At 33.0% G+C, this 15365-nt stretch overlaps 1 protein-coding gene across 1 annotated transcript; it reads left to right on the forward strand.

Moving 5' to 3' along the window:
- Positions 1 to 10280: 10280 nt before the first annotated feature.
- EMB2770 (pre-mRNA splicing factor-like protein) lies at positions 10281 to 13778 on the forward strand. The gene is made up of 2 exons (XM_079078030.1): positions 10281 to 10431; positions 10810 to 13778. Exon 2 carries the CDS (start codon positions 10815 to 10817, stop codon positions 13641 to 13643), a length of 2829 nt encoding a protein of 942 aa, XP_078934156.1. The 5' UTR covers positions 10281 to 10431; positions 10810 to 10814; the 3' UTR covers positions 13644 to 13778.
- Positions 13779 to 15365: the final 1587 nt, after the last annotated feature.

A 15365-nucleotide genomic window follows, 5' to 3' on the forward strand; every position in this document is an offset into this window, starting at 1 on the left:
TATATATATATATATATATATATATATATATATATATATATATATGGGAAAAGAGAATATACATTACAGCCCCACCTAAGCTTAGGTACTAAACCTCTTGAAAATACATTGTTTTACTATATAAAGATTACGGTTAATGGATTCACGGTTAATACTTCAAGATGTAAATTCAAGATCGACACAATAGGGTTTAGGGTTTAGGGTTTAGGTTTAGGGTTTAGGGTTTAGATTTAGGGTTTAGGGTTTAGGTTTAGGGTTTAGGGTTAGGGTTTAGGGTTTAGAGTTTAAGGTTTAGGGTTTAGGGTTTAGATTTAGGGTTTAGGGTTTAGGGTTTAAATTTAGGGTTTAGGGTTTAGGTTTAGGGTTTAGTAATGTTCACTTGGGTGAAGTAATAAACGATAATTGAGGAAAGAAAACAGAGATGGTAAAACGATAATGAACGAAAGAAATGTTATGGAGGATGATATATTTACCAAGTGAAACCAAACCAGACATATTTAGCATGTTAAAACGACATATTTTAGAGGTTTAGTACCTAAGCTTAGGTGGGGCTGTAATGTATATTCTCTATCCCCTATATATATATATATATATATATATATATATATATATATATATATATATATATATATATATATATATATATATATATATATATTCAACCGTTCAAAAAAAGACGGTGAGGGAGCCATTTAGGTTAGTGGTGGTGGATAATACGATTGTGATGAGACAAAGTAATTGCAATATTGGTGTGACAAATAAGTAGTGATGACTTTAGTGGCGGAGAGGAAGAGAAGCGACAAATGTGGTGGTAGTGAGCCAAAGTAGAGGTGGTGGATTTGGTGGCAAAGAAGAAGAGAAGTGACGGTTGCATGTGTGGTGAGGCAAAGCAGCTACAACACCAACATTGTTGTTCAAGGGGCAGAGCATAAAGATATTATGTTTCTATGTAATGGACATAAAACGAGATTGGGATGTATGGTTTGAAGAGGAGATGTTTTCAGCTTTCAGAAATTTGCAATGTACACACACCAAATGATATGCATGATAGGCTTTTATAATATGTATTATGACATGTACCTCTTAAAATTAAATAAATAATCAATATGTTTTATATAACAACTAGTTGTGTGCTTACGCAAAGCAGCGTCGATAAACAATTTTTGGACGGTGATTAATTTATTTTGGTGAATAGTTTCCTTGCGGCAATCGGATCAAACCACAAAAACCTTTAAGTATAACCAAGTTACAATATTGATAATTTTTGTTTTTACAATCCTCAAACGTTGATAAATTCATTTATATGTCACTTACTTGGAAATTACAATTAATCACTCATTCATAATGTCAACTTCTAATAATCGTAACATCTTAACTTGTTTCGGAACTTTAACCGGTTTAGTGGGTTGTAGGGTTGTAATAATTCAATCCAAATTTTTTTTCAATCTATTTTAAGTCGTTGTTTGTAGTCCTGAAACAATTTTAATTATAAATTTAACGGAAATGTTTATCCGTTTATTTGTTTAATATGACATTTTACTTTTATTTTTTAACAATTTATTTTTCAATTTTTTTATTATTACCTCTCCGGAAAATCCTATATTGTGAAGACAACCACTGGAACTATCTCACCTGCATTTAAGATTTTCAACCGATTAAATATACAAACACCATGATACAATGGTTATAGGTTTGATACAAAATATTGATTTTAAAATGCTTCGTTTGCTTCAAAAAAATTTGTTTATAATAAAATGGAGATCATTAATAACTAATTAGGTAATCAATGTTTATTATTTAAAAAAAACATTAAAATATATACCATAATTACTTTTGATTAAAATATTACTCTTAAAAATAGTTAATTTGTTTTGTTATCTTATACTACCTTGTGTCACTCTCAAATTCTCTATTGAAAACATAGTAATAATCAACTTTCGCCATCGTGACTGTTGAATATTTTAAATAATTTTAATGTCTTTAATTTACTTTGAAACAGCATATATATATATATATATATATATATATATATATATATATATATATATATATATATATATATATCCATAATGAGTATGTTCTTATTTTAGCTTGAAACTATACATAGACATCTATTAAACATAAAATGGATTAAAATGTCCCAAACATATCAACAAAAATGTCTTAGAACTTTTGATAAATTATGAAGGATTGTTGTTTTCCTTTCCCATCATTCATACGAACATACACACTCAATTTATCTCCATTTCAATTTCAAAATTTGAATCCTAAAATCTCATATTCTATGTTTATAAAGTTCCAAGGAATATGGACACATAATAAAAGGTTTCATGGCTCAAGTAAAAATTCTATAATATTCTTTCTCTGAATGTTGCTTTTTTTCTTACCGTAGATCTAATTGGATTTCTTGTTAAAATAGTGTATCCTCAATGGAAATAATGGTAATTTTGGGTCTCGATGGCCATGACGATATGATTCATCTTCTCCACCTCCTAATCAGATTATTAAACGCCACTACAGTAATCATCCTTAAACTTTTGAGGGCACACTATTTTAACAAGAAATCCAATTAGGTCTACGGTAAAAGAAAAAAAACATTTGGAGAAAGAATATTGTAGAATTTTTACCTAAGCCATGAAACCTTTTTTGTTATGTGTCTATATTCCTTGAAACTTTATAAACAGAGAAAATGAGATTTTAGGATTCAAATTTTGAATTTGAAATGAAGATAAACTTAGTGTGAGTTTAAATGGGGGAAGGTCGGAGATAACAACGCGTGATTGTGGGAATAAAGAAGGAAAATCATTTAATTGATGGGAAAGTATCGTTTGATTTAATTTATGAAGCATTAATGTTTAATGTGATTAATTTTTGAAACGGAAACATAATATGTGTATTGAATGGTAAACATAAGTTGATTGTACATGATGTAGTAGGTGTGATACCTCTTAAATTTCAAGAAATGTCTAAAATGTTTTATATAATAGTATATATATATATATATATATATATATATATATATATATATATATATATATATATAAAATAGTATAGATAAGAATACCAAACACACTAAGGACACCCTAAGATGATGTTTCTTTTTTACTTAATGAATTTAATGCATAAAAAAACTTAATGATTCAACTGTGGTTGTTTCTTTTTTAATTGATGATAACAAAATGTCATAATGGGTTAAGTTAGGAAATAGATGTCCTTAACATTATGTCTTTACATTATGTCATGATCTTATATTTAGTTCTCTTGAATTGCCTTTACTTTTCCTAAAAAAAATGACATTTACATAAAAATATGAGTAATGAAGTATATTTTTTGTGCTTATTATTCACTATTATATATGTAAATATTATCAAAATTCCAAGGCTCGCTATATATGTTTTTCCATTATGTTTCGAAATATTACTGTTTGAATATAACTTTATTATTTGAACTTATTTTAAAATCATGTTCAATTTAAGTTACCGATGATGTTATTCTTTTTTTTTTTTAATTTGTTAATGTAAAAGTATACAACTTCAATTTATACGTTTATTAAATGAAAGGTCATTTGTTATTTGTCAAATTTAAACATGAAGGTACAACCATACAATAGTCATTTATATAGATTCAAAGAATACATTCGGTTAAAAAAAATAAACATGTTGTTATTTATTTATGGGTTGTTTGGCAGGAAGTAGACAGAAGGTCTGAAATATCTACATCCGAATGTAAACATGTTCTTTGGTTAAACATCCGAATGAATTTTCTGAATGATAAAAATGACCATATTACCATTCTATCAAAACACATTATAAAAATGAACAAATTTTAAAATCTACTGATATATAAACATTGTTTTGGCTAAATTGCAAGAATTCGGCAAACTACATTAAATCATATTTACAAATTAAATAAATTAACATTCAAATTAAGTTGTTTCGACCAAATTGCGTACTTCCGAGTTACTTCAAAATGCTCTAGATTTTGAGTTCCATTGACCACTTCATTTCTGTTATGATTTTCCATGTTTAATATTATATTATTTGCAAATAGTTACGACAAAGTGAAACAAAAATGGAGTTAATGCTACGGAAAAGTATGCTAACAATAAAAAAAATTAAAGATTAAGCAGAATAGAGATTTTGCATTGCATGAACTACCACCACAAGCATGAATCATGAAATTTACATTTTCCTTATTAAACTTCGTGAAAACAAACAGATCTTAAAATAAAATATGTTTTCGTTCTCTTTTATTTCAAACCAATAACATCATGAAATCTATTTCTTAATGATTGACAACGAAATCATAAAGTCCAATTTCAGTTCCAAAGAAACAAGTGGCAAGCCCTCTTAGGGGCCTGAGGGGGTCATGGCCTCCCCGCTTTTAAGACTTCTTATACATGTATACATATTATAAATCAAGAAATAATTACGAGAATAACAGATAGCCCCCCAGTTTGCAGATTTTCGTATATTAAATTTAAGTAATTTAGTTATTAACTAAAACACTAGATAAACAATAAAAAAAAATTCAGAAAATCCGTGAACAAAACAAAACTAAGTTTATTTCTTTATGAATCGGCAAATAAGAAACTATATAACAACCAAAATCTATATAAAAATCCAAATACCTAATCGATTTTACAATTTTAAACTCAAGCTTGGAGTTTATAACAAAGCTTTGAACCCTAAAAATTTATTCCTGTCATAAAAAATACTTCTCAAACCTCACCAGAAGAACAACTCTGTCCATTTAGACTGGAGTCGCCTTCGTACGCTCTTCCGGTCGCCATATTGATTTCCGCCTGCGTATGCTACCTATCCTCTCGGCCGATCGCCAGATACCGGTACACTCCATTTTGAGTTTTGACCTCCACTATGCACTCATCCCGCTTTCTCTCTCCTTCTCAAGCATTTCTTCATCGGTTGCTGAGTCTGTAAGTATTATCTCAAGCTTTCTCATTCTTTTATCCCTCTCGTTATAACTAGTACCACCAAAAAAACATGGGAATATGAAAGAGTTCTGAAGAGACTACACCCTCGTAAAGTATAAAGTTGACAACAAATATTTTATTAAATTAAAATGTGTATATTTTATTTATAAGTTTATTGGCTATTAGTTATTTATATAAAATCGGTTTGTCGTTTGAAATATTAAGTTGATCATTACTTGTTATTTACTAATTTACTATTTGAACAAGAATCAATAAATATTTGAAACACTAAAATACGAACTAGAAATTATACAAAAATTTGAAACACTAAAATACTAACTAGTAGTAGTTATACATGTATAAAATGGGACTTGTTGAAAAAATAGTTTAGAGAAGATTTTTTACAAATTTTGACGAGCGATGTAACAAACTTTTACATTATTTTTCTTGTTTAGGTGTCGATATGCCATAAATATTGAATCAAATAGAATTTGTTAATAGAGTTCTGTTTTGCATTTTTTATGTTTCTATGTTCCGTTCTTGGGCTTTTGGCCTCGTGAACATAATGAAGAAAGCTATCAGCTTCAATTGTGGCAGCCCATTTTCGGATTTTTAATAGCCCATTTTATGTGATATGTTGCAGCCCAAAACGGAATGAATATCAAGCCCAGGCCTTATGTGGGCTGAGGAAAAACGCAACAAATGAGGGCACAAAAAAAAAAAAAAAAAAAAGTAGCCATCGCATGTCATTTTTACGCCGGCAGAAGAGTGTGAGACCAATTTTCTTATATAAATAACTGCATTGAGCTTTGATGATGGAGTACCAAGAAAAACGAGAAGAAGTATGGATTTCATGAGAACTATTGTCACAATCTGCATGATGATACTAGTGGTGGTGGGTCCTACTACAATGGCATCAAGGCCATTTCCATTTGATGTTCATCCAGAAAAGGTTTGCTGCCCCCCTCATTCCCACTGTTGTAATGTCCCCTTTCCTCATGAACCTGAGGAAGATGAGGTCAATGTGAACACTGTCGCACCTTCACCTTCACCTTCTATGGATCGTGCTAAAATGGCACACCCTTGATATCTCAATGGAAAAGAAGGTGTTGAATAGTGGCTTGGTTTATGTAAGCAAACGTAATAAATATGGGTGTCATTTATATAAGTAAGATGAATCTTTGTGTCTATGCTTATAAAAAGTCTGAAATGTAATGCGAGTTGTTGGATTAAAAGTTAAAACAGGTTATTTAAGGTTGATTTTGACAGGTGTTTGTTGCCAAATATGATAAATGTTTCACCCTTTCGGAGATATTATAGACAACTTTATGGCATGCAAATTTTGTTTGATTATTCGTTCTTTGCATAGTGTCGTTGATGAAGTGAGTTAAATTTCGTTTTTGTTGAGAAATGTAGAAAGTTTTCACTTAATGTCAAGAATCTAATTAGGCATGAGCACCTTAAGGGTCATTTAAGAAAACTTCTATCATTAGAAAGAATTTATTTAATCACTTATCTTTAAAATAAACCTCATAATAGTATTTTGAATGAAATGATTTCGATTAACTTTTTTTTCCAATGAAATGATTTTTTTTCAATCTTTTTAATATTTGATTTATAAAGAAAATATAAAAACACAAAAAAATGTTTTGTTTTTTTGAAGAAAAATTATGTTAAATGATGATTTTATTAATTTTCAATAATTAAAAAGGTAAATTTTTTATTTATAAGTATGATCTATAATTTTGGAATGTGGAAGTTACATTCCATAATTATAGGAATCCATTAATTATGTAAGATTTATTCATATTGAATTATATTTGCATGTTTTCGATTTAACCTCTCCTTTTTTAATTTTATGAAAAGGATTAAATAAGATGTTATAATAAACATATAAATGAAAAATGCTACCATATCTTGCATTTAGCCCGATCAACAAACCAAGTTTTTAATTATAAAAGAAAATATTTACCAATAATCCAAAATCATCCCCATCATATTCAAGTGTATATAATATTTTAGTTTTCCTAAATTGCCCTTATTTTTCCTAAAAAAAAATACATTTACATAAAAAAAATACATGGAGATTGATTCACCACCACCACATTTTACATTTATTATAGCAGTCAACCTTCACGTAACCTATTTGATACGGACCCCGACCTGAATTGCTATAATAGTGAATAGATTGCTTCCTATTAAAATCAATATTTTTATATGGAGATTGACTTTGGATAGACTTCCTAGGGGAATTACTTTAGATAGAAGAGGAGTGGATATCGAATCTCTTTTGTGTCCATGTTGTTTGTAGGAGCAAGAGGAGGCGAACCATATTTTTCTCAATTGTTTGTTAGCCTGTCAACTTCGGTTTAATTGTCATCTTCGGTGGATAAATTGATTCCCATTTTTCCTATTATTTCCAATTTGTTGTTTTGGATTGATGGTCATGCAAATGCTTGGTTTCATAGACTCATCATGGAGACTGTTTGTGTTACGCTGACTTGGGTGCTTTGGATTTATCAGAATGCGCTTGTTTTCGGAAATGTGAAGTTCAAGAAAGAGTTTTTGTTTGATTCAATCATTTTGTTTTCTTATACTTGGTTATGTAATAGGAATCATAAAGCTATGAAAAACTGGAATGGGTGGATGCTTAATCCCCTCATGAACTGGTTGTTTTGTTGGTTTGCTAGCTTTTGTTTATATATATATATATATATATATATATATATATATATATATATATATATATATATATATATATATATATATATATATATATATATATATATATATATTTCAGCCGTTCAAAAAAAAGGCGGTGGTGGTGAGGGAACCATTTAGGTTAGTGGTGGCGGATAATATGACTGTGATGAGACAAAGCAATTACAATATTATTGTGGCAAATCAGTGGCGATGACTTTGATGATGGTGAGGAAGAGAAGCGACAAATGTGGTGGTGGTGGTGAGCTAAAGTATATGTGGTGGATTTGATGGCAGTGATGAAGAGAGGTGACCGTTGCATTGGTGGTGAGGCAAAGCAGCTACAAGACCAACATTGTTGTTCAAGGGCAGAGCATAATCATATTATGTTTCTATGTAAGGACATAAAACGAGATTGGGATGTATGGTTTGGAGAGGAGATGTTTTTCAGCTTTCGAAAATTTGCGATGTACACACACCGAATGATATGCATCATAGTAGGCTTTTATAATATGTATTATGACGTGTACCTCTTAAAATTAAATAAATGATCAATATGCTTTATATAATAATATAGATATAGATATATAATAGTATAGATAAGAATCCCAAACACACTAAGGGCATCCTAAGATGGTGTTTCTTTTTTATTTAATGAGCTTAATGTATAAAAAAACTTAGTGGTTCAACTATATATAGTTGTTTCTTTTTTAGATGATAACAAAATGCCATTGTGGGTTATAGCGGCTTAATTTAGGAAATAGATGTCCTTAACATTATGCCAAGATTTTATATTTTGTTTTCTTGAATTGCCCTTATTTTTCTTAAAAAAACTACATTTACATAAAAAAATATGAGTAATGAAGTATATATTTTTTGTGCTTATATATATTGAGTTATTCACTGTTATATATGTAAATATCATCCAAATTCCAAAGCTCGTTATATATGCTTTTCCATTATGTTTCGAAATATTAGTTGTTTGAATATAACTTTATTATTTGAACTTATCTTAAAATTATGTTCAATTTAAGTTACCGTATAATATTTTTATATTTAAATGTTAATGTAAAAATATACAACTTTAACTTATAACGTTTATTAAATAAAAGTTCATTTGTTATTTGTCAAATTTAAACATGAATGTATAATAGTCATTTATTTAGATTCATAGAGTACATTTGCTAAAAAAAACATGTTATTTATTTAGGGGCTGTTTGGCAGGAAGTAGACAGAAGGTGTGAAATATCTACATCTGAATGAAAACATGTTGTTTGGTTAGACATTTGAATGGATGTGCTGAATGATAAAAGTGACTATATTACCTTTCTATCCAAACACTTTATAAAATTGACAAATTTTAAAATCTATTGATATATAAACATTGTTTTGGCTAAATTGCAAGAATTCCTCAAATTACATTAAATCCTATTTACAAATTAAACGAATTAACATTCAAATTACATTGTTCTGACCAAATTGTGTACTTCCGAGTTGTTTCAAAATGCTCTAGATTTAGAGTTCCATTGACCACTTCATTTCTCTTGTGATTTTCCATGTTTGATGGTATATTATTTGCGAATCATTACGTCAAAGTTAATGATACTGAAAATTCTGCTAACAATAAAAAAAATATTTAAGATTAGCAGAATAGAGATTTTGCATTGCATCAACAACCACCACAAGCATGCATCATGAAATTTACATTTTCCTTATTAAACTTTATGAAAATAAACAAATCTTAAAATAAAATATGTTTTCTTCACCTTTATTTCAAACCAGTAGCAGACATCATGAAATCTATTTCTTAACGATCGACAACGTCAAATATCCGATTTGAGAAGAAAGAAAATCATAAAGTCCAATTTCAGTTCCAAAGGAACATCAAATGTTCGACTCCAAAAAACTAATTTCAGAAGTCTAATTTTAGTTAAAAAAAAATGATTTAAAAAAAACATCTTACGTAGGTGTGGGAGGCACCGGCAACGGAGGAGGACGACACCATTGATGGAGGTAAGCATGCGTCTCGCAAAGATGGCGTTCGATTCGATGGATGCAAGAAGAGAGACAAGGGCACTCTTAGGACAAAAAGGAATTTTTTTTTTGTCAAATGGCATGCATTTGACCCAATAAGAGCATTATTTCATATACGAATGTAAAAATAAAAGCTAAATAAACGTATATTATTAAATAGAATTAAGATATAAACATACAAGGCCTCAATATCATTTATCCATTCATAAACTTAATAAATAGTAAAAGAAGAATAGGCCCTGTGAAGTATTAAATTAAACCGAACCTAAAAGGATGTTTGGGATTACTTTTTAAAATGACTTTTGAACTTTTAGCTTTTTCAAAAAGCTAAAAATTTAAAAATGTGTTTAGCAAATCTAAAATTTATTTTAGAATAACTTTTAGGAAAAAAGAAAAAGAAGCTTTTTAAAAGACAAAATTTATGATTTTGATGACTTTTGGCTTTTTGATCTTTGCCTTCTCAAAATTAATCCAAACATTTTTTAAAAACTTCTTTTACAAAAAAACCATTAAGTAAATAAAAAAGTCTTTTTATAAAAAAAAAAAAAAAAAACTTTTTTTAATCCCTAACACCCCCTAAGTAGGCATTGCAGTGCTAAAACGGACCACACACCGACTCGCCCTTCTCTTTTATATTTCTCCATAGCGGGACTTCTCTTTTTAACTCTGTCGCGGGCGTCGCCTTGTACCCCAATTCGATAAGCCTTCTCATCTATCAATTTTTACACCGGATCGCAGCTCCGATCAGAGTTTCAACGACACAGGTACGTGATTGATTTCCGGTTCTCCTGTAGTGTTATACGTATTGATTTCGAGTTGAAATTGTGGTTATCTAGGGTTATTAATCACGCCATTAGACAACACTAACCCTAGATTTGAAAATCCTAGTGATTTCCGGTAAAGTGTGCTTTTGTGAATCGGTCTTTGCTCTTGAAAGTTTTTGCAACTCATTTGGTGCCCTATTATGATTCTATGCGTATTGCTCTTTTAATTGTTACTTCACTTAGGTTTTGTGCGTATCATCCACAGTTGGTCGTGGAGACTTTAGATAAATTGTACTTTATGCATCTGTTTTGTGACGTGAGAATCTGTGTTATTGCTATCAAGTTTTAATTTTTTTCATTTTCTTTTGTTGTTATTAGGCATCATGCAAGCCCCTGTAGCACCCAAGAACCGATTAGAGTTTCTCAACACCAGACCTCCACCAAATTATGTAGCTGGGTTAGGCCGTGGAGCCACCGGTTTCACCACCCGTTCTGATATCGGTCCCGCCCGTGCCGCCCCTGACCTCCCTGACAGGTCAGCAGCTGCTGTCGGTGCTGCAGGCCCTTCTGGTGTTGGGCGTGGGAGAGGTAAAGGTCCAGGTGAAGAAGAAGAAGAGGAGGAAGCTGAAGACAAGGGATATGATGAAAATCAGAAATTCGATGAGTTTGAAGGTAATGATGTTGGATTGTTTGCTTCTGCTGAATATGATGAAGAAGATAAAGAAGCCGATGCTGTGTGGGATGAAATCGATAAGAGAATGGATTCAAGAAGAAAAGACAGAAGAGAAGCAAGGTTAAAGGAGGAAATCGAAAAATATCGAGCTTCAAACCCAAAAATCACCGAACAGTTTGCTGATCTCAAAAGAAAATTAGTCACACTTTCTGCTGCAGAATGGGATAGCATCCCTGAAATTGGTGATTATTCTTTAAGAAACAAAAAGAAAAGATTTGAAAGCTTTGTTCCTGTACCCGATACCTTACTTGAAAAAGCCAGACAAGAAAAGGAACACGTGACTGCATTGGATCCAAAAAGTCGAGCCGTGGGTGGAACCGAGACACCATGGTCTCAAACACCCGACTTGACCGCTGTTGGTGAGGGTCGAGGGACGGTTTTGTCATTAAAACTTGACCGACTTTCAGATTCTGTCTCGGGTTTGACCGTTGTTGACCCAAAAGGGTACTTAACCGATCTCAAAAGTATGAAGATCACAAGTGATGCTGAGATATCAGACATCAAGAAAGCTCGGTTGTTATTGAAATCCGTCATTCAAACCAATCCAAAACATCCACCTGGCTGGATTGCAGCTGCAAGATTAGAAGAAGTTGCAGGAAAGATCCAAACAGCAAGAGAGTTAATCAAAAAAGGATGTGAAGAATGCCCGAAAAACGAAGACGTATGGATCGAAGCATGTCGATTATCAAATCCCGATGAAGCAAAAGCCGTAATCGCTCGTGGGGTCAAAGCAATTCCGAACTCGGTCAAACTCTGGATGCAAGCTGCAAAGTTAGAACACGATGACGCGAGTAAAAGTCGGGTTTTAAGAAAAGGTCTTGAAAACATTCCGGATTCTGTTCGATTGTGGAAAGCGGTTGTTGAACTTGCTAATGAAGAAGACGCGAAACTTTTACTTCAACGAGCTGTCGAATGTTGCCCGTTACATGTCGAATTATGGCTCGCTTTAGCCCGATTAGAAACATATGATGCTGCTAAAAAAGTGTTGAATAAAGCGCGTGAAAAGCTTCCGAAAGAGCCCGCGATTTGGATAACTGCAGCTAAGTTAGAAGAAGCAAACGGTAACACAACCATGGTTGGGAAGATAATCGAAAGAGGTATACGCGCGTTACAAAGAGAAGGTCTTGAAATTGATCGTGAAGCTTGGATGAAAGAAGCGGAAGCTTCCGAAAGAGCAGGGTCCGTAGTTACATGTAACGCGATTATAAGTAACACAATCGGAATCGGAGTTGAAGAGGAAGATAGAAAAACAACATGGGTCGCAGACGCGGAGGAATGTAAAAAACGGGGCTCCATCGAAACCGCACGCGCTATCTACGCGCACGCGCTAACCGTGTTTCTAACGAAAAAAAGCGTTTGGCTAAAAGCGGCTCAACTCGAAAAAGCTCACGGGACCCGTGAATCGCTCGACGCGTTACTTCGTAAAGCGGTTACTTACCGACCGCAAGCCGAAGTGTTATGGCTCATGGGCGCGAAAGAGAAGTGGCTCGCGGGCGATGTCCCGGCCGCTAGAGCGATTCTCCAAGAAGCGTACGCCGCGATCCCAAATTCGGAAGAAATTTGGCTTGCAGCGTTCAAACTCGAGTTCGAAAATAACGAGCCGGAGCGGGCGCGTATGCTTTTAGCTAAAGCGCGTGAACGCGGTGGGACCGAGCGCGTGTGGATGAAGTCCGCGATTGTCGAACGCGAATTGGGAAACGTGGAGGAAGAACGAAAGTTGTTAGACGAAGGGTTGAGGCTATTTCCGTCTTTTTTCAAATTATGGTTGATGCTCGGGCAGCTCGAGGAGCGGCTCGAACGATCAACCGACGCGAGGACCGCGTACGAGTCCGGGTTAAAACACTGCCCGAACTCAACCCCGCTTTGGTTATCCCTCGCCAGTCTCGAAGAGAGACTGTCGGGGTTGGGTAAAGTTCGGGCGGTTTTAACCACGGCGAGGAAGCGGAACCCGCAAAACCCGGAGTTGTGGTTGGCGGCGGTGAGGGTGGAGTTGAGACACGGGTCGAAAAAGGAGGCGGATAATTTGATGGCGAAGGCGTTGCAAGAGTGTCCGAATAGTGGGATTTTATGGGCGGCTTCGATTGAAATGGCACCGAGGCCACAACGGAAGACGAAAAGTTCGGACGCGTATAAGAAGTGTGAGCATGATCCGCATGTGATTGCGGCGATTGGGAAGTTGTTTTGGGGTGATAGGAAGGTGGATAAGGCGAGGACTTGGTTGAATAGAGCGGTTACTTTGGCACCGGATGTTGGCGATTTTTGGGGTTTGCTTTATAAATTTGAGTTGCAGCATGGAAGTGAGGAACAGCGGGAGGAGGTGTTGAGGAAATGTGTTGTGGCTGAACCGAAGCATGGGGAGAGGTGGCAGGTGATATCGAAGGCGGTTGAGAATTCGCATCAGTCAGTTGAGGCGATTTTGAAGAAGTTAGTTGTTGCTCTTGGGAAGGAAGAGAAAGCTGCTGAAGAGAATAAACATTAGTGACTTGTTTTGAGTTTTGACTTTGTTCTACTTCTGTAGACTTCCATTTTCATTAGCATTATATACGTTTCTATTTTTTGGTGTTGACTGTTATTTTGTTGGTTTATGTGAAAATTTGGTGATTTTACATGCGTATTAAGTGTTTGTTGAAATGTCTGAATGGGATTTTGTTGTGGATTGAGTGATTACAGGTCAGGTTGGAGTTTAGTGTTGATGCTGCTGATAATCTTTCAGGAAACTCATGTTTGATTAAGTTCTTTGCACAGCTTAATATGTAAATTATTTGATATTACCATTGGGTTTGTTTTTAGTAACATAAACGTAAGATCCATTATCGACTCAACATGGTTTAACAAGGTGATGGATTAAAGAAACTGAAGGCTCATTCAAGAAGACTAAAGATGGAGGATAGGAATGGGTTTGAAAAGGTCATTTAAATGGAGGTAGGAGTTGTTAAAGTTCATGAGCTGGAGTGGCCATAGCCGAGTCGGCTATTGGTTTTGGGTTGGGCCCATGGAACACCGAGGGCATGTCACTTGTAATGTATGGTAATCACTGCTTAGGCCTTAGGGAAGGACACTGTTGAAACTTGAAAAAGATGGAGAAGATAGTAGTTATGAATGCACTTTAGTTGTGCCATTGAACTTATCAATGAACTGAATGAAGTAACTTTTTCTAAATTAACATGAAGTGATGATCATTTGTAAAAATGTTCAATTCATGTCATGATGTTTTTTTCGTGAACATATATGATTCAATGTAGGAAAATGTCATGTCATGACAAGAATTTTTTGTAAGTATGATATTGCAAAGAAGAAAGTTTGATGGGTTGGGACGTTATGTGGGAGGGGGTGGGTCTTGTGATGTCATTATTATTATTTTTTTAGTTTAAAAATATTAAAATATGTAAAAACATGAATTAAATGGCAGGGTTTTATACGGAAAAGTCTCATTATTTTGGAAATTTTTTTGATAAAGTCGTATAGTTTTTTTTTAACAGAAAAGTCTCATTATTTTAAGAAAATCACATAATCTACTATTTGCTGTTCAAATGTAAAAATAGACTTTTTCGTTAATTTGGGCAAAATGCTAAATAATCGGGACTTTTCTGTTAAAAAAAAAAACTTTAAGACTTTATTAAAAAATTTCCCAAAATAATGAGATTTTTCTACATTAATCCCTTAAATGGTATAATAGTTATTTCAAATTTGATATGGATCAAATCTATAAAATATATCCTGTTTTAGATTGGTGTAACTGTGTAAGTATGGAGTTTTTGGATTTTATATATGGTTTTTAGAAAATGGACAATTTTTGCAGCTTATTCAAAAGTAAATTAACAATATATAATGTCCATTTAAGTATTTTAAAGACAAATTCCACGTTTTGTGTTTTTGGATAAATGATACAAATAGAAATTTTTTTGGACCTTATCCTGTTTTCAACAAATTTTAGGAACTAAATTTGCAGTTTACTCAAGTTTTAAGGCCGGTCAGAATGATGTCATACTTGCCCCAGTCCACGTAGACGCCATGTCAGATTTGCCACGGTCCTTCAAATTTTTGTCATTTACATGACAAGGGTTGTCACACATGTCATTGTATTTTTTTTTAAAATTAATTAATTTTAAAAAATAAACATTTCAAACATACAAACTTTTTTTTAAATTAAAATTTCATTAACTTCAAAAAAAAAAAACCACACACTTACACTTAAAAAACA

The sequence above is a fragment of the Lactuca virosa genome, chromosome 1, assembly GCF_052849685.1.
Source record: "Lactuca virosa cultivar CGN04683 chromosome 1, Lactuca_virosa_CGN04683_v6, whole genome shotgun sequence".
In the NCBI taxonomy this organism is placed as follows: Eukaryota; Viridiplantae; Streptophyta; class Magnoliopsida; order Asterales; family Asteraceae; genus Lactuca; species Lactuca virosa.

Coding starts and splice junctions, on each gene's coding strand:
- EMB2770 (XM_079078030.1), top strand. CDS start 10,815: ATGCAAGCCCCTGTAGCACCCAAGAACCGATTAGAGTTTCTCAACACC.